This window comes from Hemibagrus wyckioides, linkage group LG06 (assembly GCF_019097595.1).
Source record: "Hemibagrus wyckioides isolate EC202008001 linkage group LG06, SWU_Hwy_1.0, whole genome shotgun sequence".
In the NCBI taxonomy this organism is placed as follows: domain Eukaryota; kingdom Metazoa; phylum Chordata; class Actinopteri; order Siluriformes; family Bagridae; genus Hemibagrus; species Hemibagrus wyckioides.
Genome location: NC_080715.1, coordinates 38,532,298 through 38,559,629, shown reverse-complemented (window position 1 = coordinate 38,559,629; position 27,332 = coordinate 38,532,298). Strand labels below are relative to the sequence as shown.

At 45.5% G+C, this 27,332-nt stretch overlaps 1 protein-coding gene across 1 annotated transcript in view; it reads left to right on the top strand.

Annotated features, from left to right (window-relative positions):
* Positions 1-27,235, top strand: part of mdn1 (midasin AAA ATPase 1) — a 40,027-nt gene extending 12,792 nt beyond the window's left edge. Inside the window, exons 29-101 of the mRNA XM_058391474.1 lie at positions 668-806; positions 1,025-1,155; positions 1,240-1,378; positions 1,492-1,621; positions 1,706-1,969; positions 2,075-2,272; positions 2,360-2,568; positions 2,963-3,085; positions 3,267-3,464; positions 3,592-3,699; positions 4,208-4,396; positions 4,485-4,574; positions 4,664-4,927; positions 5,010-5,274; positions 5,391-5,550; positions 5,680-5,796; positions 5,896-6,104; positions 6,283-6,431; positions 6,536-6,735; positions 6,826-7,052; positions 7,441-7,554; positions 7,678-7,807; positions 7,949-8,055; positions 8,347-8,480; positions 8,633-8,793; positions 8,878-8,998; positions 9,081-9,297; positions 9,406-9,646; positions 9,744-9,870; positions 9,969-10,139; positions 10,242-10,456; positions 10,556-10,943; positions 11,025-11,137; positions 11,303-11,966; positions 12,095-12,256; positions 12,508-12,793; positions 12,906-13,144; positions 13,224-13,319; positions 13,424-13,518; positions 14,841-14,965; positions 15,066-15,227; positions 15,317-15,426; positions 15,520-15,593; positions 15,767-15,953; positions 16,038-16,191; positions 16,288-16,434; positions 16,717-16,843; positions 16,937-17,042; positions 17,853-17,968; positions 18,085-18,504; positions 18,583-18,806; positions 18,933-19,070; positions 19,740-19,918; positions 20,041-20,202; positions 20,285-20,422; positions 20,503-20,641; positions 20,738-20,916; positions 21,007-21,141; positions 21,211-21,358; positions 21,463-21,755; positions 21,843-21,998; positions 22,069-22,170; positions 22,247-22,445; positions 22,547-22,708; positions 22,794-22,951; positions 23,081-23,170; positions 23,604-23,719; positions 23,812-23,986; positions 24,068-24,141; positions 24,246-24,360; positions 24,575-24,641; positions 24,733-24,875; positions 25,439-27,235. Coding sequence (XP_058247457.1) covers positions 668-806; positions 1,025-1,155; positions 1,240-1,378; positions 1,492-1,621; positions 1,706-1,969; positions 2,075-2,272; positions 2,360-2,568; positions 2,963-3,085; positions 3,267-3,464; positions 3,592-3,699; positions 4,208-4,396; positions 4,485-4,574; positions 4,664-4,927; positions 5,010-5,274; positions 5,391-5,550; positions 5,680-5,796; positions 5,896-6,104; positions 6,283-6,431; positions 6,536-6,735; positions 6,826-7,052; positions 7,441-7,554; positions 7,678-7,807; positions 7,949-8,055; positions 8,347-8,480; positions 8,633-8,793; positions 8,878-8,998; positions 9,081-9,297; positions 9,406-9,646; positions 9,744-9,870; positions 9,969-10,139; positions 10,242-10,456; positions 10,556-10,943; positions 11,025-11,137; positions 11,303-11,966; positions 12,095-12,256; positions 12,508-12,793; positions 12,906-13,144; positions 13,224-13,319; positions 13,424-13,518; positions 14,841-14,965; positions 15,066-15,227; positions 15,317-15,426; positions 15,520-15,593; positions 15,767-15,953; positions 16,038-16,191; positions 16,288-16,434; positions 16,717-16,843; positions 16,937-17,042; positions 17,853-17,968; positions 18,085-18,504; positions 18,583-18,806; positions 18,933-19,070; positions 19,740-19,918; positions 20,041-20,202; positions 20,285-20,422; positions 20,503-20,641; positions 20,738-20,916; positions 21,007-21,141; positions 21,211-21,358; positions 21,463-21,755; positions 21,843-21,998; positions 22,069-22,170; positions 22,247-22,445; positions 22,547-22,708; positions 22,794-22,951; positions 23,081-23,170; positions 23,604-23,719; positions 23,812-23,986; positions 24,068-24,141; positions 24,246-24,360; positions 24,575-24,641; positions 24,733-24,875; positions 25,439-25,624 — 12,496 coding nt within the window. The 3' untranslated portion in view covers positions 25,625-27,235. The remainder of the gene's footprint in view (positions 1-667; positions 807-1,024; positions 1,156-1,239; positions 1,379-1,491; positions 1,622-1,705; positions 1,970-2,074; positions 2,273-2,359; positions 2,569-2,962; positions 3,086-3,266; positions 3,465-3,591; positions 3,700-4,207; positions 4,397-4,484; positions 4,575-4,663; positions 4,928-5,009; positions 5,275-5,390; positions 5,551-5,679; positions 5,797-5,895; positions 6,105-6,282; positions 6,432-6,535; positions 6,736-6,825; positions 7,053-7,440; positions 7,555-7,677; positions 7,808-7,948; positions 8,056-8,346; positions 8,481-8,632; positions 8,794-8,877; positions 8,999-9,080; positions 9,298-9,405; positions 9,647-9,743; positions 9,871-9,968; positions 10,140-10,241; positions 10,457-10,555; positions 10,944-11,024; positions 11,138-11,302; positions 11,967-12,094; positions 12,257-12,507; positions 12,794-12,905; positions 13,145-13,223; positions 13,320-13,423; positions 13,519-14,840; positions 14,966-15,065; positions 15,228-15,316; positions 15,427-15,519; positions 15,594-15,766; positions 15,954-16,037; positions 16,192-16,287; positions 16,435-16,716; positions 16,844-16,936; positions 17,043-17,852; positions 17,969-18,084; positions 18,505-18,582; positions 18,807-18,932; positions 19,071-19,739; positions 19,919-20,040; positions 20,203-20,284; positions 20,423-20,502; positions 20,642-20,737; positions 20,917-21,006; positions 21,142-21,210; positions 21,359-21,462; positions 21,756-21,842; positions 21,999-22,068; positions 22,171-22,246; positions 22,446-22,546; positions 22,709-22,793; positions 22,952-23,080; positions 23,171-23,603; positions 23,720-23,811; positions 23,987-24,067; positions 24,142-24,245; positions 24,361-24,574; positions 24,642-24,732; positions 24,876-25,438) is intronic.
* The last annotated feature ends 97 nt before the right edge of the window (positions 27,236-27,332 follow it).

The following is a 27,332-nucleotide window of genomic DNA, read 5'->3' as shown; positions in this document are numbered from 1 at the left end:
TTGGATATTTACTTGCGGGGAGGCGTGTCTGTCTGAGCGCGTAGACATACAGTACAGGCAAACACAAACACGCAGTTCAGAGAGTAATAAAATGCATGGTTATTATTATTATTTTAAGGAAAATCCGAAAAATCGTGGTTCACATACGCGTATTGAACCGTGGAGGTCGTACCGGACAGTTCAATATTATATTGAGTATTGTGGCATCTCTAGTTAGTACTAATCTTTAAATAGCTAAGATGTGCTAATGACTCAAATGTGCATCAAGAACCATCCATCCATCCATTTTCTATACCCACTTTATTCCTCATTAGGGTCACAGGGATCTGCTGGAGTCTATCCCAGCACACATTGGGCAAAAGGCGCAAGGGGTACACCCTGGACAGGTCACCAGTCCATCACAGGGCCATACATATAGACAACCACACACACTCACACTCACTCCTATGGGCAATTTAGAATTACCAATCAACCTAATGTACATGTTTTTGGACTGTGGGAGGAAACCGGAGTAAACCCACACAGAGGAGAACATGCAAACACACAGAAAGGCCCCTGCCTATTCGAACCCGGGATTCAAACCCAGGATCTTCTTGCTGTGAGGCAACAGTGGCATTAAGAACCGTTTTTTGTTATTCTATTTGAGTTAAATGATTTGTTTCTTTAGGTGTGGTAAGACCACAATATGCCAGCTGTTTGCTGCTCTGGCTGGACAGAAGTTTTTCGCTGTAAACTGCCACCTGCACATGGAGACGTCTGACTTCTTGGGAGGTTTACGGCCGGTCCGACGCACCACAACACGGCAGGTAGGATACAGAGAGATATCAGATCCAGTTTTGTGTATATACTCTATACAGCACATTGAGATCAGGGTAGCACCTTCCTACAGGGTTGGGGGTTTGATTCAGGGGTCAGATAGTCGGTCCAGATATAATAAAATATAAATATATATATAAGTGTTTGCCAATTATAAATGTGATTGTCTAGTTTTATTGGAGATGTTTGATTGTTTTTTCTCCCCTAGTCGGATGCCGAAGATGGCCGCTTGTTTGAATGGCGTGATGGACCCCTGGTGCTCGCTATGAAACAGGAAGGAGTGTTTTTGATGGATGAAATCTCACTGGCTGATGACTCCGTGCTGGAGAGACTCAACAGGTGGGTAAAATATGCGCAAATACATAATTACTTGCACCTTCTGTACCTCTTGTGTACACATGTTTACCTCCTGGCCTTCTGCAGTGTATTGGAGACGGAGAAGTCTCTGGTGCTGGCGGAGAAAGGCAGCGGTGACGATGACGACGTCGAGCTCATCATTGCCGGGAAGAAATTCCGACTGGTTGCCACAATGAACCCTGGCGGAGACTTCGGCAAGAAAGAGGTTTATTCTGAATTAAAAGCTGACTCTTTCTGATTTTCACCCGGAATAAGGAGAACGTCAGTGCTCTTATTTTGTACTTAATTTGTATATATATTTTTTTTTTGTACGTCTAGCTTTCCCCAGCATTGAGGAACAGATTCACCGAGATCTGGTGTCCACAGTCTAACAGCCGTGGCGACCTGATGAAGATCATCCAGCACAACTTACGAGCAGGGCTTTCCTTTGACCAGCACGATCACCAAGGTGGGTGCACGACTCGAGGGATGAGTGTTGGACAGCTCGGTGTTTGATTGATTAATCGTTTTAATAAATTCTCTTCGTCTCAAGGCAAAGACATTGCCGAGCTCATGCTGGACTTCATCGACTGGCTGACTAATCAGGAGTTTGGCAGGCGATGTATCTTAAGCGTGAGGGACATCCTGTCATGGGTGGACTTCCTGAATGCCGTGTGCGAGAAGGACGAGGATCGGCATGAGAGCAGTTTCATGGGTATGGAGGAGATGGAGGAGCCGGAGTGGGACCAGAGGCTGGACACAGTCACTGCCTTCATCCATGCTGCCTGCCTCATTTACATCGATGGCATCGGATCAGGTAAACGCTGAATAATGAACATATTGTTTATCATCTTGCTGCTGATTTGCATTATTCAGTTGTATTTTGATTAAGTGATAACCTGGTGTGCTTCCTGATCCTCAGGGACGACGGTCTCAGCAGCAGAGAACGTGGCGATGGCTAGGAAGGCGTGTCTGGCTTTTCTGGAGACGAAGCTACGCAGGATCACTAAACTAGACGAGAAGATGCAGGAGGCTCTGAGGGTTTATGACACCAGCCTGCTCAGAGAGCCTCGCTGGGGGGACGACTTCTTCGGCATCGAGCCCTTCTACGTCGTGGCCAGTGAGCGATGCTTCATACTGTTGATCTCTTTCTAGCAAACTTTAGCTTATACAGTCAGCGTAATAAAAGAGATATTCCGTTCCACAGATCCCGAGAGCGAAAGCCGTGGCCTGTTGGACTACACTCTGAGTGCGGGCACCACAGCCGTCAATACCATGAGGATCTTAAGGGCGTTAAAGCTCCAGCGACCCATCCTGCTGGAGGGCTCACCCGGAGTGGGCAAGACCAGTCTGGTGGCTGCGCTCGCAAAGGCTTCTGGGAACCAGCTCATCAGAATCAACCTCTCCGAACAGACAGTATGCAACTTATTTGTGGAAATAAAGCTTCAATCAAGTTAGAATAGTGGCTTGCATAAGTACATAAATCTACATTAAAAATATCCTATAATATCGAAATGGTGGTGTGGGTCTGTAGAGTTTGCAAAATTAAAATAAATAAATAAACGTGACCGCCACAGTCCAGAGGAGGCTGTCCACCAGAAGTCAGTTATGAGATATAATGTGTATATAATAATGTAGAGATTTATTCCAAGAAACAACCAAGAGGCCACGTCAGTATGATGCTACCACCATCATGCGTCTCGTGGCAAAGCTGGGAAAGCTGCTAGCTTTACCCATGTTAACTCCAGTCTAGATTCATGATGAACAGATCGTAGAGTAGCAAACTGACTGTTTTATTCTGTTTGTTCAGGATGTTACAGACCTGTTTGGAACAGACCTTCCAGTGGAGGGCGGTAAAGGAGGAGAGTTCGCGTGGTGTGACGGTCCACTCCTGGCTGCTCTAAAGGCGGGGCATTGGATCGTACTGGATGAGGTAACATCATGAGGTGTAACTATAAACAAAGCAAATCCATGCTGATGCTGTAAAGCAAGAAGTCCATGTGACTTTACAGCTTTAGTTTCTAAATTTGTTCACCTTAAAACCACGTGTTCAGCATACATGATCTCTAATTACATATGTATTGAACATACCTGTGTTTGTTTTTCCTGCCCAGCTGAACTTGGCCTCTCAGTCAGTCTTGGAGGGACTGAACGCCTGCTTTGACCACCGAGCTGAAATCTACATCCCGGAGCTGAGCATGCGTTTCCAGGTCCAGCATGAGAAAACCAAGATCTTTGGCTGCCAGAATCCCTTCACACAAGGAGGAGGTCGCAAAGGTCTACCAAAGTCCTTCCTCAACAGGTTCACACAGGTCTGGATCCCTCACGGCTGAGAATAAACACTTTTCTCATGTTTCACACATCTCTCGTGTTTTTTGGGGTTTTTTTTCTTTCTTATTATATTATTCCTGATCTGATAATTTAATCCGGTTCTTGCAGGTGTATGTGGACCAGCTCACAAGTGCGGATATGCAGTTCATCGGTAACGCCATCTTTCCTAACATCAGTGAACAGATCATCTCTAAAATGGTTCAGTTCAGCAACAAGGTAAGAATAAAATAATAAGAAAAAGGGGAAAAAATGTATGTATGTATTTATTTATTTAATTTATTTTTTTATTTTTTTATTTTTTATGCTTTTCATGCTTTGTTGTATGGAATTACTTTCTTTCTGAAACAGAATAAATAAAAATGTTATATATTAAATTTTTTATAAAAAATTATAATAATAATAATAATAATTATAAGTAATAGTAATAATAATACATTATAATGATATAAATAATAATAATTATTATAAATGTGATTCAAATAACTGCATATATAAATTAAATATTTTATTGAAATAATAGTAAATAAATCTTAATTATTTATCACGTTTTGCTGTTTAGTTGTTTTCCATATTAGTGATAAATAAATTATTGTTTGGACAGTTTGCTCTTTTCTCAGGTTCCTCATCAGATTCCTCTGTGTTTAAAACTATTCAGTCAATAATTCACAGGTTTGTTTATACGTTGATTCATTCATGAATTCCTTCTCCTCTTTCTCCACCCCAGCTTGTGACGGAGGTGGCAGTAGAGAGAAAATGGGGTCAGAAAGGAGGACCGTGGGAGTTCAACCTACGAGACCTCTTCCGCTGGTGTCAGCTGATGCAGACCGACCAATCAGCAGCTTTCTATAACCCGGGTCAGCACGTGGGACTGGTGTATGCAGACCGGATGAGGACGGAGGCAGATAAGGCTCAGGTAGCTGTGTCTGCTCATATTTATATGGACAGCTCAGTACTTAAAGTTTGAAGTGTGCTTTAATTCTGTATGTGTTTTGTTGTTGCAGGTGCTGTCTATGTTCAGGAAGGTGTTTGCTGAAGATTTCGAGCCTCACGTAGGCTCCAGGCAGTTCCACATCACTCCTCTGAACCTGCAGGTTAGTATCTAGATATAATCCATGTAGAGCTGTCACAATAATTATTATTACTGTAACGAGTCTAATCTTCTCCTCTTCACTTTGTTAAGGTGGGCTCATCAGTCCTCCAGCGCAGTGGTGGAGCCCCGGTCGTCTTTGACCCTCCTCTGTCGATTACCCATCAAGCCCTGCGGCCGATGGAATCCTTGATGAAATGCGTGAAGATGGGCTGGATGGCCATACTGGTTGGTCCCAGTGCCAGCGGGAAGAGCAGTTTGGTGCACCTTTTAGCCTTGCTAACTGGACACAGGCTCAGGGTGATGGCTATGAACAGCGCCATGGACACTACTGAACTGCTGGGCGGGTTTGAACAGGTCCGAAGGCTGAAGGCCAGATAAAAAAAATTCACTTTGCTGTATCCAGTATCCCTTCAGTAACGTTTTTCTTCTTCCTCAGGTGGACATCATCCGACCGTGGCAGCAGGTCTTGGAGAGCATGGACTATGTGGTTGCCATGGTGACACGCCGTGGGCTTATGTCTCTGGACGGGGCGGTTCAGGACACCGAGTTCCTTCTGAGCACGTGGAGCACTTTCCGTCGCTGGCTGAAGGACGAGGGACTCGACACGGCTGATGGCACCGTGACGTTTGAGGCTCTGAACAAGCTAGAGGTCATCATTGTGCTGCTACACAAACTCAACACCAAGCTCAAGGTCTTTACAGGTACAGCAGAAAATGTTGCACTGCGTGACTCTTGAACACTAAATGCCTAAAATTCAGGAATGATGAACATGTGTCGAGGTCTTTAAACCTTTTAAACACGTTTTCTCCCGCTGCAGACATGTCGAAGCTACAGATGGACTTCACGCTGCTGAAGGAGCGTTTGGCGCAGATGGAGGACGGTTGGAGTCACGGCGGATTCGAATGGCTGGACGGCACGTTAGTCCAGGCTCTGCAGGCTGGAGACTGGCTACTTATGGACAACGTCAACTTCTGCAGGTAATAGCCATGTGGCTGCTACCACCACCATGCTTCACACAACATGTATTTTAACTATTATTGGTTATTCAGGAGTTTTATTTCTCTTGTACTACAGAAGTTTAACATTTTCTGTCTGTGGGTTTGTAGCCCGTCCGTGCTGGATCGGCTGAACGCCCTCCTGGAACCGGGCGGGTCTTTGACCATTAATGAGCGTGGGGTCATAGACGGAACAACTCCCAGCATCACTCCACACCCTAACTTCAGGTACATATATAGATAATACCTCTACAAAAAACCTGGCTGAGGGAAAAAAACTACAAATTTAAGTGTCTACTTTCCTTTTTTTCCTCCTCTCACATCCAGGCTGTTCCTCACCATGGACCCTGCACACGGAGAGATCTCCCGCGCTATGAGGAATCGTGGTGTGGAGATCTATGTTCCAGGAGAGAATGAGGGAGTGTGTTGGGACTCGCTGGACCTGAAGACCATCTTGCACACCATGGGAGTGACCGGAGATTGCGTTTGTGACCTACTGATGGCCGTTCATTCCGAGATCAAGTCAGCCATCTGGGGTGAGCATTTTTAAATGAGCTCTTCAGTATGAAAGTATAATTGTAAATGAGTTATATCATTGTGAAGATAATACATGAAATTTTAAAATTCTAATTCACACGATAAAAAGAATTGACATCTTAATGGCATTTAAAGAATATCAGAAACCGTAAAAGATGCTGTTGTTTGTTTTCCCAGACTCGCCTGCATCCTCAGTGTCATCACTGCTGCATGCAGCCACGCTGTTGTCCGGTCAGCTGCAGAGAGGTGTGGATCTGCCCAGCGCCATGCTGCAGGCATGCGGGGAGGCGTACGCCCTCTGTCAGCGCACCAACGCCAACCAAAATGTGTGTACACACACACACACACACACACACACACAAATAGTCACATGTAGCTTATAAGTTATGGCTCATAGATGTTGCATTCTCCTACTCTCTTCTGTCCTCAGCTGGCTCAGGAGCTGATAGAGAGGCAGTTGGCGGTGTTGGACTCAGAAGAATGGGGCAGTGGGCTGTTGTGTGCAGGCGTGTGGCCAGATCGAGTGCCTTCTGCCCTGCAGTCCACAGAGGATTCGTGCTTTTCCGGCGTCCAGAGGGACGGCCAGGTTCTCCTCTTCTGTCTAAACACACTCAGCCTTCACAGCAAGAGGTCTGGTTCACAAATATCTGCTTACACCAACATCACCTCACCATTTTAGCGAGTCAGTGTGAGTAAGTTTACGTTCATGTATGCACACAGGACTCGCCCGCTGAGCCTGACGGACTTTCAGAGGGTGATGCAGAGCGGCGCAGCACTGGAAACCATGCAGTTTTCTCCAGAAGGTGTGGCAGACGACAGGATCAGGGATGTCCAGCAGCTCCTCCCCACGGCGGTGAGGATCCTGACCGAGAGAGCCTCCCACAGCGACTGGGTCCTGCGTACCAGCTGGCTCTCCCACCTCGCCAAAAGCTACAAACATGTACCAGGTACATCACAACTATGTTGTGTTCCTTAAAGACTGTGTCTGTGTTTTTATTTCTAAGTCTAAACAATTAAAGGTTTGGTTCGAAATTTTTAAAAGACGCCCCTATTTTTGGAAGATATCTTGAAAAACTCTGAAGTTCAATAATTAAAGAAGACAGCTACTGTTTCCTTTTTTTCCGGCCCAGAAATGATCTCTGCCCCCCAGTGAGACCTCTGCCTCCACCCTTTGTTTAAGTCATTTCATGATGATGGGGCAGGGGGGGAAAGGGTGTTTCATTTTAATTTTTATTGCAATTCCTAAGCAGAATCGTAATCTGATAATTACATACTGCCCCTTTAAGGTTATATTTTAGGATGCCTTCTGAAAGGTTGTGATGGTCATGTTTGCAGAAGCAGCGCTGATTCAGCTGGAGGCAGGAAATCAGGCTCTCAAAGCCGTCTTTAACAGCAAACTCGTTGGCAAAGGCAAATACCTGACCGAGCACCTTCAACCCCACAGCACAGGTATGTTCAAACACACACTGAGCCTCTAATAAAGCCACAATACAACACGAATATGTAACTTCCTTCACAATAACTAACATTTAGTCAGTCAGTAGTGATATTACGATCTATTTCTGTCCTCAGATGACTACAGGATTCTGGTAGACATGCGCTGGAACAAACAGTACCTGGACATCTTGGCTAACACCTGTAACTTTGAGGACGAGGAGCGATGTATGGAGTTTATGGAGGCTCTGTATGCTGTCGCCAACAGGTTCGATTCTAGCTCTGTGTTTATTTAAATATAATAAATGTACGCCAGGTACAGAACGCAGATCTAATAGTCAGCTTTCAAGAAGCTTGAATTGCTTTTAAGAGTGTGTGTGTGTTTTTTTTTTTCTTTTTTCTTTTTCAGGATCATAATCCTGATGGACCGAGAGGAGAGAGCAGCTATATGCAGCAACACAGGAAATACATCACCCAATAACAGTGCACTAAGACTGGCCACTGCCTTTTCTAAAGGTACTGCAGTTTTCAATGGTATTAGCATTATTAATACTCACATAGTAATATTTTAGAAGAAGAACTGAGAGCAAGAAACCTTTATTATCGCCACACATACATCACAGCACAGTGGAATTCTTTTCCTCATGTATCCCAGCTGGGGTCAGAGTTTTCTTTAAAAACCATCAATGCATTTCATTTGGTTACTCCTGTCACACACACTTCCATTAGAAGACTAGAAATCATAAGGATGTTTATCCAGTTTCAATTATGTTTTTATGCACAATATTCTGCTTTGTGTCTCTGAAGGAACTGTAGATATCGCTCAGCTTCCTCATCCAGTGCTGGTTCACCTGCGCTCTTTCTTTGACCTGTGGGACTCCTTCGTACTGCAGGCTGTACAGACGGACCAGCCGAACATTTCAGACCACCTTATGTTCGAGGTGAGAGACTCTTTCGCTTTTTTTTTTCCATTCTAGCATACAGTGCTGGAATATTAATGGAACAATGATGCCTTGAGACTGAATTTGTGTACAGTGTGTGTGTACTTTTACTGTTGTCATAAAGCTCTTGTTTGTTTAATGGTTTTGTTCAGATACTGCAGCTGCTGCAGTGGAGGGATCGTTTCTGGAGCGTGTGTAACTCCTTGCCAGCGGACCCCCGCGGAGTCTGTGTGCTCTCCCTGCACTGGCAATGGGTCCACAAACACCTGGTGCTACGGCTGCCCCAGCTCCTGATGGGCGACGGAGACTACGAGTGAGCATTCTATTGAAGGCTGCCTTATTTTGATTTATTTCCTGAGCAGATGTCTAAAAACAAATACTTCTGTATGTATCGCAGAGGGCAGCAAGAGCTGCAAACCATCTCTTCCGCGATCCAGAACACACTCTCAAGCTCTGTGTCGGTTGCGCTGGCACTAAAGAGCATTCAGAAAACCCTGGGCAAGCCTCTTCCGTTTAAGGTACGTAAATCATGTGGCGTAATTTTGTCGAATAAACTACGTGACGAAAACGAAAGTGACATCCATGATGCTGTTTTTGCAGTTGGAGATCGTGGCCGAATGCTCCGCCCATCTCCGCCTCTTCAGCCAGGCTCTTGACGTCAGGGACTTGCGTCTGAATGAAAGAACCCCGTCTCTGTGGAAACAGGAAGTGGCCCGTCTCCGGGGCGTTGCCATGAGAATAGACTGCAAGGAAGCCCTGCTGGAAGGATGGGGTCTGGTCCTGCAGGCTAACCTTCTTCTCGATCCGCAGAGCACCGGTAAGTCCTTTGGGTGTGTTATACTGGAATTTCCTTCGGGATCAATAAAGTATCTACAGTTTGAACTTTGCACATTGCATTCGATTTCTAAAAGTCGGGAACTTTCAGGCGTGCTGGAGAGATTACGTACGTGTGTGGATCAGCAGCAGGGACACATGGCCTCCTGCGGCCTGCTGGATTCACTCTCTGAAGCTGAGAACGAGGACGAAATGGACGGTGCAGGTCCAGACCACGAGCTCTTACTGCGGCTGGCTCGCAGGGCTCAGCTCTGGCCTGTGCTGGAGGAGCTCGCTATTCTCAACCAGATGAAAGTGACTGCAGATCTGCTACATCAGTCTGTCACACACAGGTATGATGTGATAGGTTCAACTTTAATATTCCACTCATTAGCTCGTGTCTCTAGTTTCTTTTCATGACCAGTTTCTGCCTCACTGTTTGTTCCACAGAGGGAGTAAAATCGAGGAGAAAGATCTACGAAGATCCCTGTCCAACCACCTGCGCTTCTGCATGCAGTCCACCCCGATGAACATCCGTCTGCTCCAGCCACTCTGGTTCCTCCTCAGTACAAAGCGGGTGTGCACAGATCACTTCTCCATGATTTACAGCAACTTTTATATAACGTGGTAATGTAACATGGTGCATTATGCTAATATTCTTCTCGCTTTCTTCAGCCTGTAGAGGAGCTGCCGTTAGTGTGGTGTGAGCTGCTTTCCGAGACCCTGGCAGCGCTCTGGAGCGGCAGTGTGACCACGGATCCTGAACGCTGGCTGAAATGGAGCCCTCTGAGTCCAGAGGAAGAGACAAAGAAGAGCTTCCGATCGCTGCTGGGGCCCTCTGATACGGTGTGTGTGTGTGCATTGTTGCTGTCAAGCAATTTTTTTTTTAAACCTTGGATGCGTTTGCTATAGAAGTGTGTTTTTTTTTTTGTTTTTTTTCTTGTGCAGGGTCCAGGCATGCTGAGCCGAGCCGTGTGGTCCAGGTGCGTGCTGGGAGTGTTGAGCAGTAGTGAAGTGGGCGGACGCTGGGATCCTACGGGATCCTCCTTCCTAATGTCATCACGGGTGACGCTGGGTGAGTGGAGAGAGAGGATCGGGCAGCTCCAGGATCTTACCAGTGTGCTGTGGGACAACCTGGCCATGTCGGAACTCGCTGACTTCAGGTAGAGACATGTACACACACTTATATACGTATAATTTAAATATCATTTAGAAAATATTTTCCCTCTGATTTGACAAATATCCTTATTCCTCCTTTGTAGATTGACTGACCGCAGGTTGCAGGGCCTGGTGCTGTGCCGTCAGTTGCACGCTCTCTCTGACCTGCTGTCTCCAGGTTTACAGGAGAGCTATGCAGAATCCTGCGATGCACTCATCGAAGGCGAGGACCCCATCGGAGCTGCACAGGACATTCAGGTGGCCCTCCGAGAAGGCCTGCCTGAAAACCTTCTCCCAGAAGGCTTCCTGGACACCTTAGTGACCTGCTTAACCCAGTTTTCCCATAACCGGGCATGTGACACGGTCCAGCTGGCCCGGTCTGGGGTGTTCTGGGTGAACATGGGCCTGCTGCAGATCCAAGTTTGGGTTCCGCAGACGATATTTGACCCGGCTGTAAAGAGGGCTTACAAACTCAAATATGCACAAGATGAGGTGAGCTAGACAGACTTTAACAGAAATATACACCAAAATCATTTATTCAGTCTGTCTAATTATGAGTTTGTTCTCTCTCAGCTTGCTTTACTTCAAGATGAATGGAGTGGGCGGAGTCTGTCCTCTCAGCTGCTCACAGGGGTGCAGCTTGAAGAGAGCAGCACCACTGATGCCTTCCAACATCCCCGAATCAGGTAAGAGTACATTATCAAACACTTTTGTCAATGTACACCTCAAAACCTCTAACAAACCTCTAAAGATATACAAAATAAAAACATCTGGTACCTTCACATGACTTTTTTCATTTTTAATCATTTAATCATTTTTAATCAGATAAAATTGTGCATCATGTGTGGCAGGTACCTGTGGATCCGCATGCGACAGGTTAAAGAACAGATCTGCGAGCTCGGGCGTAAACAGGCATGTCGGCCTGCCGAGCCCCAGTACGGACGCCTGTATCAGGAGCTCCAGCACTACCTGTGCAGCATCGGGCAGCCAGCAGCAGTGGGAGACCTGCTGTCACACCTGCTCAAGGCTCTGCAGGGCTCCAGTCCCAAATCCCGACCAGGCATCCAGGGCCTTTTAAAGGAAGAGGCCGTGTGGCAGGCATCGCAGCAGCGTTTCGCTCAACGACTAGCCGATGAGTACCCGCTGTACCCGGACGTCGTGCTGCCTTTACGCTCCGCTATTCTTCAACTGCAGCACGGTATGCGTCTGCTGGCCTCACAAGTGGCATCTACACTGACCGCGCTCCCAGGTCTCCCACGCCTCGTCTCCATGCTGCTGGCTTTTCCAGCACCACCGCTGACCTCTGACCTAGAGCGTGCCCAATACCTGTGCTCTCGGTCATGCATGGACACGCTTAGAGGCCTGGGGAAGGTGCTTCCTGACTCTGAAATGACCCGCGTGGTCCCAGAGCCAGTCACATTACTGCTCAGCGCTCTGTTGTGTCTCCAAAGCCATGCAATAAGTGCAGGAGAGCTCGGGACAGAGGCACAAACTTTACTCAGACATGTGTGTCAGGTGAGGATTTTGAGATTTAATGAATAGTTTTAAATGCTGGTTTAACACCAGAGTACTGTATAATTGTTTTCCTGTGGGTGTGGGTTGTTTTGGGTGGTTTGTTTAAACATGCTTGCATCTCTATGCAGGCACTGGTGAACGAGTGGGATGAGCAGGAGAGGAAGGCGAGGGAGAAAGAGCAGAAGGAGGCCAGTTTGTATCGTAGTCGCGCTAAACTACACGGAGGAGGCCTCAGTGAGGAGCAGCAGGAAGAGCGCGATTTCAGGCGCTCATTTCCCACCTACCACAAAGTGAGCAACACCTCTGTACATCACAACCCAACACTATATTAACGTAACCTAACACACTATTGTTTAGTGTTTTTTTAGAGGTTTGAAGGTAGAAACACTGCAGTGTGATATTTATTAATATACAGTCCAGGCCCATAATTAACACCACGCTTTACTTTACATAGCAAGTAAATAGATATGATTCCTAGCCTATTAGGTTATTTCTATTCTTCTTGCTTGTATTTTTTTTAATGAATATACCTTTTTTTCAGGATTTTGCTGACATCACCACAGAACCCAGTCTGGAGCAGCCGATCATTATCGAGGATGATGAAGAATGCGACAGTGAGACAGAGTCGAACGAAAACAGCGTCTTCCAAGTGTCCAGCTGCCAGAATACTGTCGTTCAGGTGCATCAGAAACTGTGCCTGGCCTTCGCGCAGTCACTGTGGTACCACTCAAATCCACCAAGCAATCGGAGTAAAGAACACCTGAGTGCTTTGGTCTCATCTTATCAGATCACCGCGCCTTTAATAGCTCGCTTCTATCATCTTATGGGTAAGGGATTAGTGTGAAGAGTTTGCTCATAATCTGAAGGTCAGTTATGTTTTGTCACACAGTTATGTTTTTGACATAAATGCTGAGTTTTTATATGTATGTCTTCTACCAGACTGCGAACTGGACCCTCAGCTGACCGGATCTCAGCTGCTGCTCAGCTCTGTGCTTCAGAATACAGTTCGGGGCTCTGGAGGTCCTGCTGGCCTCATCCTCCAGAGCGAAGGACCGTACGACTTCTACCGGGAGCCAAATATGTGCCAGGCTCGATTGTGCCTTCCTGCAATCGAGCAGCTGGCCCGTGCAGTCCGTCGGCGTCTAGAAGACTGGCCTGAACACCCAGCCCTGGTGCAGGTGAGATGAGGAAATAAACAGAAAGAGAAGAGATTTTTTGGTGTGCTTATTGATATGATGTTATTTATGTGATTTTCAGATCACTGTGGTGATCGAGAGGATCCTGGGGTTCAGTCTGTCCAGCCCACTGGCCAAGTTCCTGAACGGGTTGGAGATCTTACTCAGCAAATCACAGGTGAGGACACGAATCACAAAACATGGATCTAGAAGCAATACAAAACAAAGCAGCGCACACACACTTTGTTTGGTCTTATCTCTTCTTTTCTCTCGCTCTTTCAGGACTGGGAGAATAACGCCAGTCGCTCTGTGTCTCTGAGGAACGAGTTGGAGCCCATCACACAGCTCATCATCCAGTGGAGGAAACTGGAGCTTAAGTATGTAGAAAACATTCCAGGACTTTTTTTTGTCTCTATCAGATGATCTTGAATTAATTTGCAGTTTAGATAATTTGCTATGATTTACTTGGTTACAATGCTAGTAATCATAGCCCTACGGTCTCCTTAAGACCTTTTCCAAGACATGTTATCTAGAACAATAATTAAATCACGTGACCAACTCAAACTTTCCCCCGCTATACTACTCTGTTACAATATATTGCCAAAAGTATTGGGACACCCCTCCAAATCATTGAATTCAGGAGTTGGGCTCGGCCCCTTAGTTCCAGTGAAAGGAACTCTTAATGCTTCAGCTTCATACCAAGACATTTTGGACAATTTCATGCTCCCAACTTTGTGGGAACAGTTTGGGGATGACCCCTTCCTGTTCCAACATGACCGCACACCAGTGCACAAAACAAGGTCCATAAAGACATGGATGAGTGAGTTTGGTGTGGAGGAACATGACTGACCTCAACCTCATAGAACACCTTTGGGATGAATTAGAGCAGAAACTGTGAGCCAGGACAAAACTGGGACATCTGTCTTTACATGTACATGAATGTAATATGGAGTTGACTCCGCCCTTTACAGCTATAACAGCTTCAACTCTTCTGGGAAGGATTTCCACAAGGTTTAGGAGTGTGTTTATGGGAATTTTTGACCATTCCACTACAAGCTTATTTGTGAGGTCAGGTACTGATGTTGGACGAGAAGTCCTGGCTTGCAGTCTCCCAAAGGTGGTTGAGGTCAATTGAGGGTCAAGATCCTCCACACCAAACTCGCTTATCTATGTCTTTATGGACCTTGCTTTGTGCACTGGTGTACAGTCATGTTGGAACAGGAAGGGGTCATCCCCAAACTGTTCCCATAAAGTTGGGAGCATGAAATTGTCCCAAATGTATTGGTATGACGCTGAAGCATTAAGAGTTCCTTTCACTGGAACTAAGGGGCCGAGCCCATCCCCTGAACTCAATGATTTGGAGTGGTGTCCCAAAACTTTTGGCAATATAGTGTATATTTACTTAAGCTAAGCAAGAGTAAACATAGTGAAATGTGAGTTTCTTACCACCGCAGCATGCATCATCATGCAAATACCCAAGTGTAATAGAAACTGTGTTTTCTGAATAATGCCATTGTGGTTGCTCCATTTTTCATTTAACTTTAATTACAAACCTGTAGCTACACATTCCGTCAGGATCAGCTTGGAGACACTGGTCCTGCTAATTGATTTTCTATCAAGCGTATTGACCACCTCTTTAATATGGAATGACCTCAGTCAGCATACGCTCACTGATCTAAGATGATGTACATTTGTACAGTTGTTGGTCGAGCAGTCTGGATAACGCTCTGAGGCGGCACTCGGAGAACTCCAACAAGCACTGGTTCTCCATCTATCAGCTGATCGAGAGATATCTGCAGGAGAAAAGGACAGACAGCAAACCAGGTAAAAATTCACTGAATTTCAGTTTCATAAGCCAAAGCAAGAGATCACAGTGTCTGTTCATCAGTTCAGAATTCTCCTGTTCTTGTTATCTTGCTGTTAGACATGGAGGACGGAGGTGTGAAGGAGTTGCCCCTGCCGTCGGTTTCATCCACACTGCAGGGCTTCATGGAGGGATCCACGCTGGGGGAATTTCACACACGTCTGGCCATGCTGCTTGCTTTCCACTGCCATGTGTTATTGGCTCCCAAACAGGAAGGACATGGTGAGCTTCCTTCCTGCTTATTCTTCATATTTATTAAGTACAAATGATGCATGTCTAGTTCTGTAACTCCACGTTTTTATCTCTCTCAGCCTCGCTGTGTAGTTTGCTGTGGAACCTACACCAGTATTACACGCAGTTCTCTGAGAGCGTCCAGGCCCGGATCACGCAGCTCAGAGCGCCCATCGAAAAGGAGCTCAAGGCAAGTCGAGAGTAAATACTGCTTAAGAGTATACTGCAACTTCGAAAGTGTACTGTGGGAAGAATTATGTTCAGTGTTGTGTGTGTATTGCAGGACTTTGTGAAGATCTCCAAGTGGAACGATGTCAGTTTTTGGGCTATTAAACAGTCTGTGGAGAAAACACACAGGTGAGGAAGACCATTTCGACTTGCTGTTGCTGTTGCGATGACGATGCAGTAGAAATACTTTCCACCTTTTCTAGAAAAAAGAAGCATCAGAGCTTGTGTATTCCAGCACTGGATGTAGCTGCAGCCATGTGTAATTAAATCTGTAAAAAAAAATTGCGTCACGCTGCTCTTAGGACTTTGTTCAAGTTCGTAAGGAAGTTCGAAGCCGTGTTGGCCGAGCCGTGCGCTCCGTGGCTAGTGGAGCCGAAAAGCACAGCGGACAACATGGACATCGTGGACATTCAACCAGAAGACACACCCCTGCACCAGCTCCACCGTGCACTCAAGAGCGCCCTCCCTGGATGGGGCAGAGACCAACAGGTGGGACTTGGTGCAATAAACATTAGAAAGATTTTCTTACTCAGATTTCTGAGATACTCAAATTTCCCTGATGTTTCGTTTCAGGGCGATGGTCCAGAGGAGGTCACGTGTAGCGCGGATCCGTCGTCGCTGCAGGCTCGTTTACCCACCCTCACGAGGAAGATGAGGAAGATGTGCGTGCAGCTGGTGAAGAAAACCCCTCTGCCTGAGCTGTCGGAGGATCTCGACCAGTTTACAGGTAAAACACAGACACTGAATACAGTTTATTTTATTCATGAGCCATTGTTTGTGGTCATTCATTCTTCTTGCTGTGTGTGTGTGTGTGTGTGTCTAGCGGAGATCATTGGTAACGTTCAGGCGCTGCAGAGTTTGACAGTGGACCGCTCTCTGGAGCAGGAGAGGCAGAAAGCCGAGGCGAAACACATCCTGCTGCAGAAACAGCGAGCTTTGGCTGACCTCTTTAAGATGCTGGCGCAGATCGGTCAGTGCTGCAATAAATCTGTTAAAGTTCACCGAAATTCAAAACAATATGATACTGACACATGAGCATCGTGATTGTCTTTTTTAAGCACTGCGAAATGAATCGGTGTGTTGCTTAGCAACCAACCACTACATTGCAAATTGTACAAATGTACCGGAAATCAGTTTATGATGTAAAAAAATCTGATTACATGATGTCATTTTTGTCTTGAGGCACTCCCTGTTTAGCTTGGAGCAGAAACAAGCCTCCGAATAAAGTTTGGATTTATTTGTTTGTTTTAAGGTCTCTCGTATCGCAAAGGCCTGATGTGGAGTCGTACAGCAGATCCGGAAGACCCGCTCTTTTTGCAGCCGGTGGAGATGAGAACCACGCTGGCGGCTCTGAGAACACAGGAACCTACAGAAAACACGTACGCTCTCTTTCTTCCATCCTCTGGATCTGTTGCAGCTCCCTCATGAATATCGCAAATGTAAAAATTCACATTTTTCCCGACTTGCTCTAGGTTGTTTGGTCAGATGACTGGCGCATGGGACGGCTGTCAGAAATATTTCTACCGCTCCTGGGCCAGACGTAATGCCATGCAAGCTGCAATGCAGGCCGCTGTGAAGGTTTGCACGCTTTTACTGCCGTGATTTTTCTTCTCCTCTCTGGAAACGCAATAGGAGCAAATCATGAAGCTGTAAAGAACAGTAACGAGCTCTCATTTATCAACTTTGCTTAGTAAGAATTTATCGAAATGATTTTCATGGGCACCTACAAATGCTTCATGTTTTCTTCGTACTCGCGTGTATATCTTCATAAATAATTCCAGTCACCAAATTCCAAATGCGTTCATGGGACAGCTGATGTACATTTAGTGACCACTCCTCCTCCATGAAAGGAAAACTTCAATATAAGGCAAAGCTCACAGAGACCTAAAAATGCCAAAATGACATCCACACAGTGAGAGATTGTGCTAGACTCAACTATTAAATGGCTCGTCTTTCCATCCATCCATTTTCTATACCCGCTTTATTCCTAATTAGGGTCACAGGGATCTGCTGGAGCCCTATCCCAACACACATTGTGCAAAAGGCACCCTGGACAGGTCACCAGTTCATCACAGGGTCACACATATAGACAGACAACCACACTCACACTCACTCCTTTGGGCAGTTTAGAATTGCCAATCAACCTAATGGACATGTTTTTGGAGTAAACCCACGCAGGCACGGGATGGCTCTTCTTATCCGTCTTATTTATGGATTTTGCTTCCCCCGAGTCATACAACTGAAAATGTAAATTTGTGTGTGCTTTTTAAACATATTAACATATAACATGATTTCTCATTTAATTGCTGCTACTCTCTGGACATTTAATAGATCACTAAAGGTACAGGTGGTGCAGTGTTAAGTGTGTGTGTGTGTGTGTGTGTGTAGGAACTCGGTTTGGGTAACATAGAGCGATGCCGGGGTTTCTCCTCTCACCTGTTCAAGCTGCTGCTCAGGCAAAGGCGCCGACTCGGCAAAATAACGGAACACTTCACGGATCTCAGGTACAGTGCTATATATATATATATATATATATATATTTAGATGAAGACACAGTCATTTTCAGGTCTTTTTTATTCTCACTGTGCATTTCCTATTTCTCCCGCTTTAAACCCTGCAGAAGAATGATTAACACCGTACAGGACATCCGATCCCAGATGAGTTCGGGGGAGAAAGAGGACAGCGTCCTCCCTCCTCAGGACACTCTCGTTGGCTGGGTGGCGAAGGCGCGGACGCTGGCGCAGCAGGTCTGCGTGGCTCTGCGGCAGATCTCCTGGGTGCTACAGTGCTGTCCAGAGGGCTCCCCTGCAACCCTGTGCCAGTCCGGAGAGGGCGAGGGTGGGCAGGTCGAGGCCACGCTGAGCCACCCAACACCTCTATCGGCTCACCTCCAACCTCAGGCGTCTCTAATGAGGCGGGGCGAGGCGAGCTGGGTGGAGGCTGTGAAGAGCATAGAGGCTTTACAGAGTGAGAGCACACAGCTGAAGGAAAGGCTTAATGCCCTGGGTCATGAATCCACCCAGAGTGTGATCCAAACCAGGTCAGACTCCTAACATCATAGCCACATGTGAAGAAAAGCTCCAGTTTTGTTACTAATTAGTGTCATTCTTTTCTTCAGGACGCATTTAGAGGAGTGCTGTTCATGTGTGCATGGTTTGGGGGCGCTGGTGGACCGCATGACGTCTCTGGAGCGTCTCTTCGACCTCGACGTCAGCGTCGTGCCTCATTCACAGCCGTGTCTGACCCGAGGCCTACACGCCATCAAGACGGAGGTGGACACCTGCATCAGGGAGTTCACCGCCTGGAAATCACAACCTCTACCACACAGAACGTCATCCAAGCGTGAGGAGATTCCTCCTAGATCTTGCAGGGCAGTGTTCAGTTAAGCTGAATAATGCTCTGTTGATTTTGCTCTGGTCTGATGAGCAACCATATCGATGATGACTATTTTGCTCTGTTCCCACGCAGGTTCTGCCATGGTGTTCAGGGCCGAGTTCTCAGAGCAGCTGGAGAGAACCATAAATACAGTTCTTTGTGCTGTGCAGGGTCTGGTGAAGAGGAGAGAACGAGTGAAGGAGGAAGAGCAGCCAGAGGACAGCAGGAAAGGTGATCATACACCTGCTTCCAAATTCCTAATTACAACAATCAGGCATAACATTATGACCACTGAGAGGTGAAGTGAATATCACTGATGATCTCCTCATCATGGCACCTGTTAGTGGGTGGGATATATTAGAGGCAGCAAGTGAACATTTTGTCCTCAAAATTGATGTTAGAAGCAGGAAAAATGGACAAGCGTAAGGATTTCAGCGAGTTTGACGAAGGGCCAAATTGTGATGGCTAGACCACTGGATCAGGGCATCTCCAAAACTGCAGCTCTTGTGGGGTGTTCCTGGTCTGCAGTGGTCAGTAACTATCAAAGTATACTTTAAGTCCTGTAAGTTGCCTTGTGGAGGCCCCACCTCACAACTTACAGGACTTAAAGGACCTGCTGCTAACATCTTGGTGCCAGATCCCACAGCACACCTTCAGGGATCTAGTGGAGTCCATTCCTCGTAGAGTCAGGGCTGTTTTAGCAGCAAAAGTGGGACTAACACAATATTAGGCAGGTGGTCATAATGTTATGCCTGATCAGTGTATATACACTAATTGAGCTATTTTATTTGTCATCTCTGGACCGTGTACATTACTTTTCACAAATATGAATAGCTTTTGATTAATTATTTGAATGAAAATGATTCACATTGGAACGTCTTCTTTGTTCATACGTTCCAGAGAGCGACTCTGAGGCAGCTGAGGAGCTTCTGAAGCCAGGACACCTGAACCGGTTACTAGAGGAGGACCTGAGTGGAGACATGTCGTGTCTCTCCCTGGCTGAGGTCAATGGGGTCATGGAGAGGTTGCTGGAGAGGCTGCGATCCTTCAGAGAAACCTGTTCAGCACGACACTTAGGGGTGAGCTTTTCCTTTATATATCTCATGATGTCTCATCGATGGCAGATATTTATTATTAAACATGAATTGACTGTTAATGATTTGTAATGATGTGTGTGTGTGTGTGTGTGTGTGATGAGCAGGAGCTCAGGGAAGCCTGCAGGGATCTAGCTCGCCTGGAGCCCATGCTGTGTGTGTATTCGGAACTGGTGCGCTGGTATGCGGCGGTGTGTATGGGAGCTCACCGCAGCACAGGCAAGCTGTTGTCTGTCCTCGCCAGCATCTTCACTGAACTCGCTCAGAAGGTAGCATCCGAAATAAACTGTGGAATTCTAATCTAAATAAACGCTGATCATTTGATCTTAAAGTACATCTCAATTCTTTCAGGGATTTTGCCTGCCCCAGGAGTTAATGGGTGGAGGTGACGGAGAAGGATCTACAGAGTTCCATGACTACGAGGGCGGAGGGATCGGAGAGGGAGAGGGCGTTAAAGATGTCAGTGACAAGATAGAAAATGAAGATCAGGTAACATTCGTTTGAATCCATATGAAAATCGGCTGATGTGAAGCAAAGGACGGATGAAAGCAGGATGTGTTTTGGTGCAGGTTGAGGACACGTTTCAGGAAGGACAGGAAAAGAGCGAAGAGGAGCCGGACAAGAGCGATATAAAAGAAGAAGACAATGCCGTCGAGATGTCGGAAGACTTTGATGGGAAAATGCATGATGGGGAGATGCGAGAATCAGGTGTGTGAAATCGCCTGTATAAGCTGCAGTAACATTTTTTCACATTTATCATATTGATAGGTAAGTATAAGATGACTTTCGTTGTTTAACATCCAGGTGATGAGGAAGACTCTGATAAAGAAGAGGATGAGGAGCTGGATAAAAAGATGGGAGACCTGGGAGACGGACCAACTGACACCCTCGATGAAAGGATGTGGGGTGATGACGACGAGGATGATGATGACGACCTGGACGGCAGTGACAAGGAGGAAGAGTCTGGGGCAGGAATGGACCAGGTAATGTCACGAGATGGAGCTGGCTCCAGAAGTCATTTTAACTGATTGGATGAGATTAGACGGTTCAGTGTTTGTGATTGGACTCTGCAGGGAGAGTCTGAGTTGGTTGCCAAAGATGACAACACAGAAGCTGGGGAGTCGAATAAAGACAAGAAAAACAAGGACAAAGACAATCCAATGGACAATGAAGAGGAGAAGGAGAAAATCCACGAGCAGGGGGATGAGGTATGTGTTTTGTGGTGATTTCTCTGTCATTTCTCTGTAACGTCTCTATAATATCTCGTCTGTGTGTAGCGCGAGTTTGACGAGAACGAGGTGGACCCCTATCACGGAAAGCAGGAGCAGAAAACTGAAGCAGAGGCCCTGGATCTTCCGGAGGAGCTCAACCTGGATCAGGATGAACAGGCAGGACAGAATGAGGAGGAAGAGGGTGAAGGAGAGGGTTAGTGTGATGAAGAAACTTCTTTTGTCACATGCTTGATGTGCACAAGTGGCTTAAAAGTACACCAAAGCATCGTGTCATTCAGTGTTGTTCTCCCTCTGTAGCCGAAAACCCGTACGACATCGAGGACAAACCCATGGAGGTGGACGAGGCCGAGGAAGATGAAGGCGACGAGATGACCGAAGACCAGCAGGACACTCAAGGTGAAGAAGCAGGAGAAGAACAGAAAGCAGGGGACGAGGCGGGAGAGGAACAAAGAGACAGAGATAAAGACTCTGAGACAGAGGAGCGAGGAGAAAACGAAGGAGAAGGGGATGAGGAAGAGAAGGAGAAGGGCAATGAAGAAGGTGGAGAGGAAGACATGGCCGTTCCTGCTGACGAGGGCCAGAAACCAAAGGTTTGTTCGCTTTTTGCTTTTATTTAGTTTCATTAATCAAATTCCGACACGTTTTCAAGTCCAAATTTTGATCTTTATTTTCTTTAGAATGAGGAGCTGGATGGTGAGGAAGATGATGCCCAGGTGGAGTCTGCTGAGAGGAAGGAGCATGCGACAGATGGGCAGACCGGCGAGGAGAACGTTCAGAGCGACACGGCAGTGGAGCTGGCAGGAGCCGCATCCGAAAGAGACCAGGCCAAAGAGGTATGTGCACAGATCACTTCCTGTTTCACCAGCAGAAAGACAGGAGGTAAATTCTGACACTTTCCTTCAGGAACACGGGAGCGGGTCAGCTGACGCCAGCCAGGCTGAGGGACATGACTCCACACTGATGGCCAGGATGAGCTCTCGGAGGCAGAGACAGAAACAGACACAGGTTTGAGAATCAAGAATTTTCATATGATTTGCTTGAATTAGCAACATACTGCAACTGTGTGTGTGTGTGTGTGTAGAGTTTTAAGCGGAAGCCGGGCCGGGCGGATAACGAGCGTTCTCTGGGCGACTCCAGCGAGCGTGTGCACAAGCGCTTGCGTACGGTTGAGAGCGCAGAGCGGAGAGAGCAGGAACACACCCCTAACGACGCCCAGCAGGAGTCTGACACATACGAGCACATCCGACACGGGGAGGAGAAGTACGACACGCAGACCTACGGTGAGACACGTGCACGTGGTACCTCGAACTTTCCTCAAACAAACATCAGCTATATTTATTCAGTATCATACTTGGACGTGTTTGTCGGTGTGTGTCTGTAGATACAGCGAGCGCCGAGCAACAGAGACCAACTTCCATGAAGCAAGAGGAGGAGGAGGATGATGATGTTGCTATGGATACAGAGGAGGAAAAAGAGATGCAGGCGGTGGACGCTCCAGAGCTAAAGCCGGAGAAGATGGAGAGCTCTAAAGCTTCTCAGAAAGGTAGATAAGACACATCTGTTTTAGTTAGATACGATTGTAACTAGTGCTCCTTTGTTTATATTGTTTCTCATTTATTCTCTTCTAGGCATGGATAGCGGAGAACTGGACACTCAGAAACACGATGAAGAAGAAGAAGATGAGAAACCAGAGATGAAGACGAGTCGCGATGAAGAACTGAAGAGGGAGAGGAGTAAAGAGTCCACCATACACACCGTGCCAGAGTTACTGACGGAAATGCTCAAGGTGCCGTGATTCACCTGTGAAATGGATCACAACCCAATTAACCGTCAAAATGTTTTACTCAAATGTGTGTGTGTGTGTGTTTTTTTTTCTTCGTGTGTGTGTGTGTGTGTGTGTGTGTGTGTGGAATAGCTCCAGGTTAAAGATCCAGACCTGTTAAGAAGAGATTTAGAGCTGCAGTTGGAAGCGTGGCACAAGCAGACTCCAGGATCTCCGGAAGAGGTGCGCACTCATAACCACATGCTACAGAGGAACTTTGATCCATTCCCCGGAAATTATAATGCATTATGAATTTTTAAACCACGCCAAAACACCATGTAACATCTGAGTACGTTTAGTACTTGTGTGTAGTATAAGTGAAAGCCTAGTGGGAAGGATGATCCCAGATCAAAAGTGGTCCGAGGAAGGAACAGTGGTTAACCCGGCGGCAGGGTCATGGGTGGTCATAATGTTATGCCTGATGGGTGTACGTCACAACATGCACTAGATCAGTGGTTCCCATTCTTTCTTTTTTTCTTCTTCTTCTTCTTTCAGGAGACCCCTTTAACATTCAAACAATCCCCAATTTACAGATTCTTTATTGAACATCAAGCTGCATGTAGCTTGATAACTCTTTAAGCTCAGAGTAAACAGAGTTGAATTGTGTGTCCTGCAGGAGAGCGCAGCAGCAGCCATGTGGCAGCAGTATCAAGCGCTGACCTCACCTCTGTCCCAGCAGCTGTGCGAGCAGCTTCGCCTCATCCTGGAGCCCACGCAGGCTGCTAAGCTCAAGTCAGTCCCGTGCCTCTGTCCTCTTCCTAACACAGGTTTTGATTGATTAACGCTCTGATCTCGTGGCTAACCCGCATCCTTTCTGACCTCAGAGGAGATTACCGCACGGGGAAGCGGCTAAACATGCGTAAGGTCATTCCTTACATCGCCAGCCAGTTCCGCAAAGACAAGATCTGGTTGAGGCGGATGAAGCCCAGCAAGAGAGACTATCAGATCTGCCTGGCTGTGGACGACTCGTCCAGCATGGTGGACAACCACTCCAAACAGGTAAGGATCGAGCAGAACAGAATAATACAACGGGTCAGTTGTCAGTTTTCTGACTTGTCTCTTGTACCTTGCCTGCTGTAGTTGGCGTTTGAGTCCGTCTCTGTGATCGTGAACGCTCTCACCCTGTTGGAGGTGGGACAGGTGGCAGTGTGTAGGTCAGTACACAGAAGAGAGACTACACTATCCTCTGAGGAAAAAATAAAAAAAACAAACAAAAACGTTCATATTTAAGTGATGACGCTTGGTTTTGTGTGTACAGCTTCGGCGAGAGCGTCCAGCTGCTCCACCCGTTCCAGCAGCAGTTCAACGACCAATCAGGAGCTCGAATCTTGCGGCTCTGCCAGTTCCAGCAAAAGAAGACCAGAATAGCTCAGGTTTTTTTTTTTTTCCCTCTCCCGTCCGTGTGATGTTAATATTAAAGTAAATTCTTGATGGCTAGACAAAACAATTCTCATATTTTGGATGAAAATGTCCAATATGATTCCAGTTATAATTTATCAAGAGTCAGAGAATCCACAAATAAAGGAAAATGTGACGTTGCATTTTTTTTCTGTATAAGAAATATTATTTCTATACCTTCTCTTGTAGTTTTTGGAGACTTCAGCCAACATGTTCACAGCAGCCAAATGTCAAAATCCAGGCTCAGCAAATACAGGTTCAGACTCTTTTCCTCTTTATCCCCCCCACAAACAATTGACATTTTTTAGTGCCTCTTTATTAACGTCTCTCTCTGTGTCCTTGTTCAGAGATGGCGCAGTTGTTGCTGATCGTCTCTGACGGCAGGGGCTTGTTTCTGGAGGGGAAGGAGAGAGTAGCGGCGGCGGTCCAGGCAGCTCGCAGCGCTAACGTCTTCGTCATATTTGTAGTGCTGGACAACCCCAACTCCAGAGTACGTCCATTTCTAGCTCTTTAAACATTTACGTTTATCAGAGTCTGTGAGCGAGACTCCAGTAAAAAAAAATAAGATGAATTTTTTTATATATTCAATCTGAAATTTTGAGAGCTTAAATTTAATTTTATTCATTTTATTTTTATTTATTTTATGTATTATTATTATTATTTATTTATTTATTTATTTTGTATTTATTATTTATGTATTTATTTTATTTTTATTTATTAAAATACATTATTTTATTTTGAAATAAAATTTGCCAGCTGATTACTTTATAAACTTGAATTTTTAATACCCGAATTATTTTAACCTGATTCTTTTTTTAAATAAATAAATAATTTAAATTAATACTAGATATCTTAAATCTTTTTTTTTTTCCAAAACAAAATTAGAAAGCAGAAAAATGTAAATAGTAGAACATTTTAAAAAAGGATAAATTAAATAATGAAAAAATGAGGCTTTCACTTCACTCCCTCTCATATAAAATTAGAAATTTTATTTATTTATTTATAGATTGATTTTTAATAAATACTCATCATTCTCACATGTCCCTGTTCCAGGACTCGATACTGGATATCAAAGTGCCCATCTTTAAAGGACCGGGTGAGCTTCCAGAGATCCGCTCCTACATGGACGAGTTCCCGTTTCCGTTTTATGTGATCCTGCGTGACGTCAACGCCCTGCCCGAGACGCTGAGTGATGCTCTGAGGCAGTGGTTTGAGCTGGTCACCGCCACTGACCGGTAACAAACCGCCAGGAAGCCACAACACCACAGATCTTCCCAGTGCTGCTAGGACATGGAGATGTACACAGAAGGACCCCCCCACACACACACACACGTACACAAACGTCAGACCGGCTGCTGTACATGTGCCTTTTCTTTTGTTTTTTGGTGTTCTTTTATTCAACTGTAGTTTGATAGAAGCTGCTGCTCTTAGTATTCTTCAACATGAAGAGCTTTGGATTCTAACAGTATTTCTTTCCCACATTTCTCACTTCCATTTCGAGCAAAAACTTAATCGAGTATTTTTCTTCCTTGTACACACCCAGTTCTGAAACGTGACGACTGTGAATGGCACTGTCCAAAACGACCTCCCAGAAATCAGAAGTGCATGCTGGACGATTTTTTTTTTCTCTCATGACACATTTGCAGGAATCCAGCGAAGAAATGTGCCTTTCGAAGAACCCAGCGTCGGTCTCTGGACAGAACGCGCCGGAAACTCCTCGCTCGTGCACACACACTAGGATCCTGGCTACAGTACGGTACATGTTTATCTGAGCTCCATGCATGGACCTTTGCCGGATCTCACACCGAGCAGACTTCATGAATTCCAACACATGATACTGTCGTTAATACTTTTTAGGACTTTTATTGTGTGAATTCTGCATTCAAGCTGGTCAAATAAATAAACATTTCTTCACATAGACGAATCGAATTCGAGCCGAAACTCGTACGATTTGGTTCTTTAACGTCAACGAGGATTCATTTCTGATTGTGGACTGAAAAGAAACGCATTTTAGTGTGTTCTCTGTGATTTCATCGAAACAGGAAGATCTCGTGTTACAGAACAAGCTGACGGTTATATGTTTTTACTAAACTTTATTCAGTCATCATGCTAAAAAAAAACAAAACAAAAAAAACAATCACGGAAGACAATTTTCAGGTCAGCCAGAACTTCCTTAAGCTCTTCTGAGGGGATTATTCAATAAACAGTTAGCCAAAATACTCAATAAAGACATCTTTTGAGGACCTCGTCAAACCAATTTTGTTTGAAGTAATAAAACCTTTGGAGTTCTTTATATATTTATTTTTTATGTGGAATATTTCACATTATTGTTTAAAGTCAGCCAAAATGAAGACATTACAAACTTGTAAACATGACACAATATTTAGCCTGCACTCTGTAGGACCTAGCAACCAACCAAAGATCACCTCTGCTCCCAGACAACCAATCACAGATCTCGTCTGTTCCTGACAACCAATCACAGATCACCTCTGTTCCTAACAACCAATCACAGATCACCTCTGTTCCTGATAACCAATCACAGATCTCCTATGTTTCCAACAACCAATCACACATCACCTCTGTTCCTGACACCCAATCATAGATCACCTCTGTTCCTGACAACCAATCACAGATCACCTGGTTTGTCCCAAATCTCTCCTTGGACATGTTTACAAGTAATAAAAAGCCAGTTTGTAACAGTTTCTTTAATGTCTATTTCAGAAGAAAAAAAAACTTTTGCTTCATTTGGTCTGTTTTCTTCATATCTTCATAAAAGGTTTGACCAAAAAAAAAACCCCAAAAACCACTTCTTTTCTTGTTTCTTTCTTAAATAAAAAAAACTTTCTACTGCTTTCTAATTTTTCTGTTCCGGATAAAACCCTTCTCTCTTTCATTCTCTGTTATCTAAGGAACTCGTTGTACTTTATATACCTTATATTTACTGCGT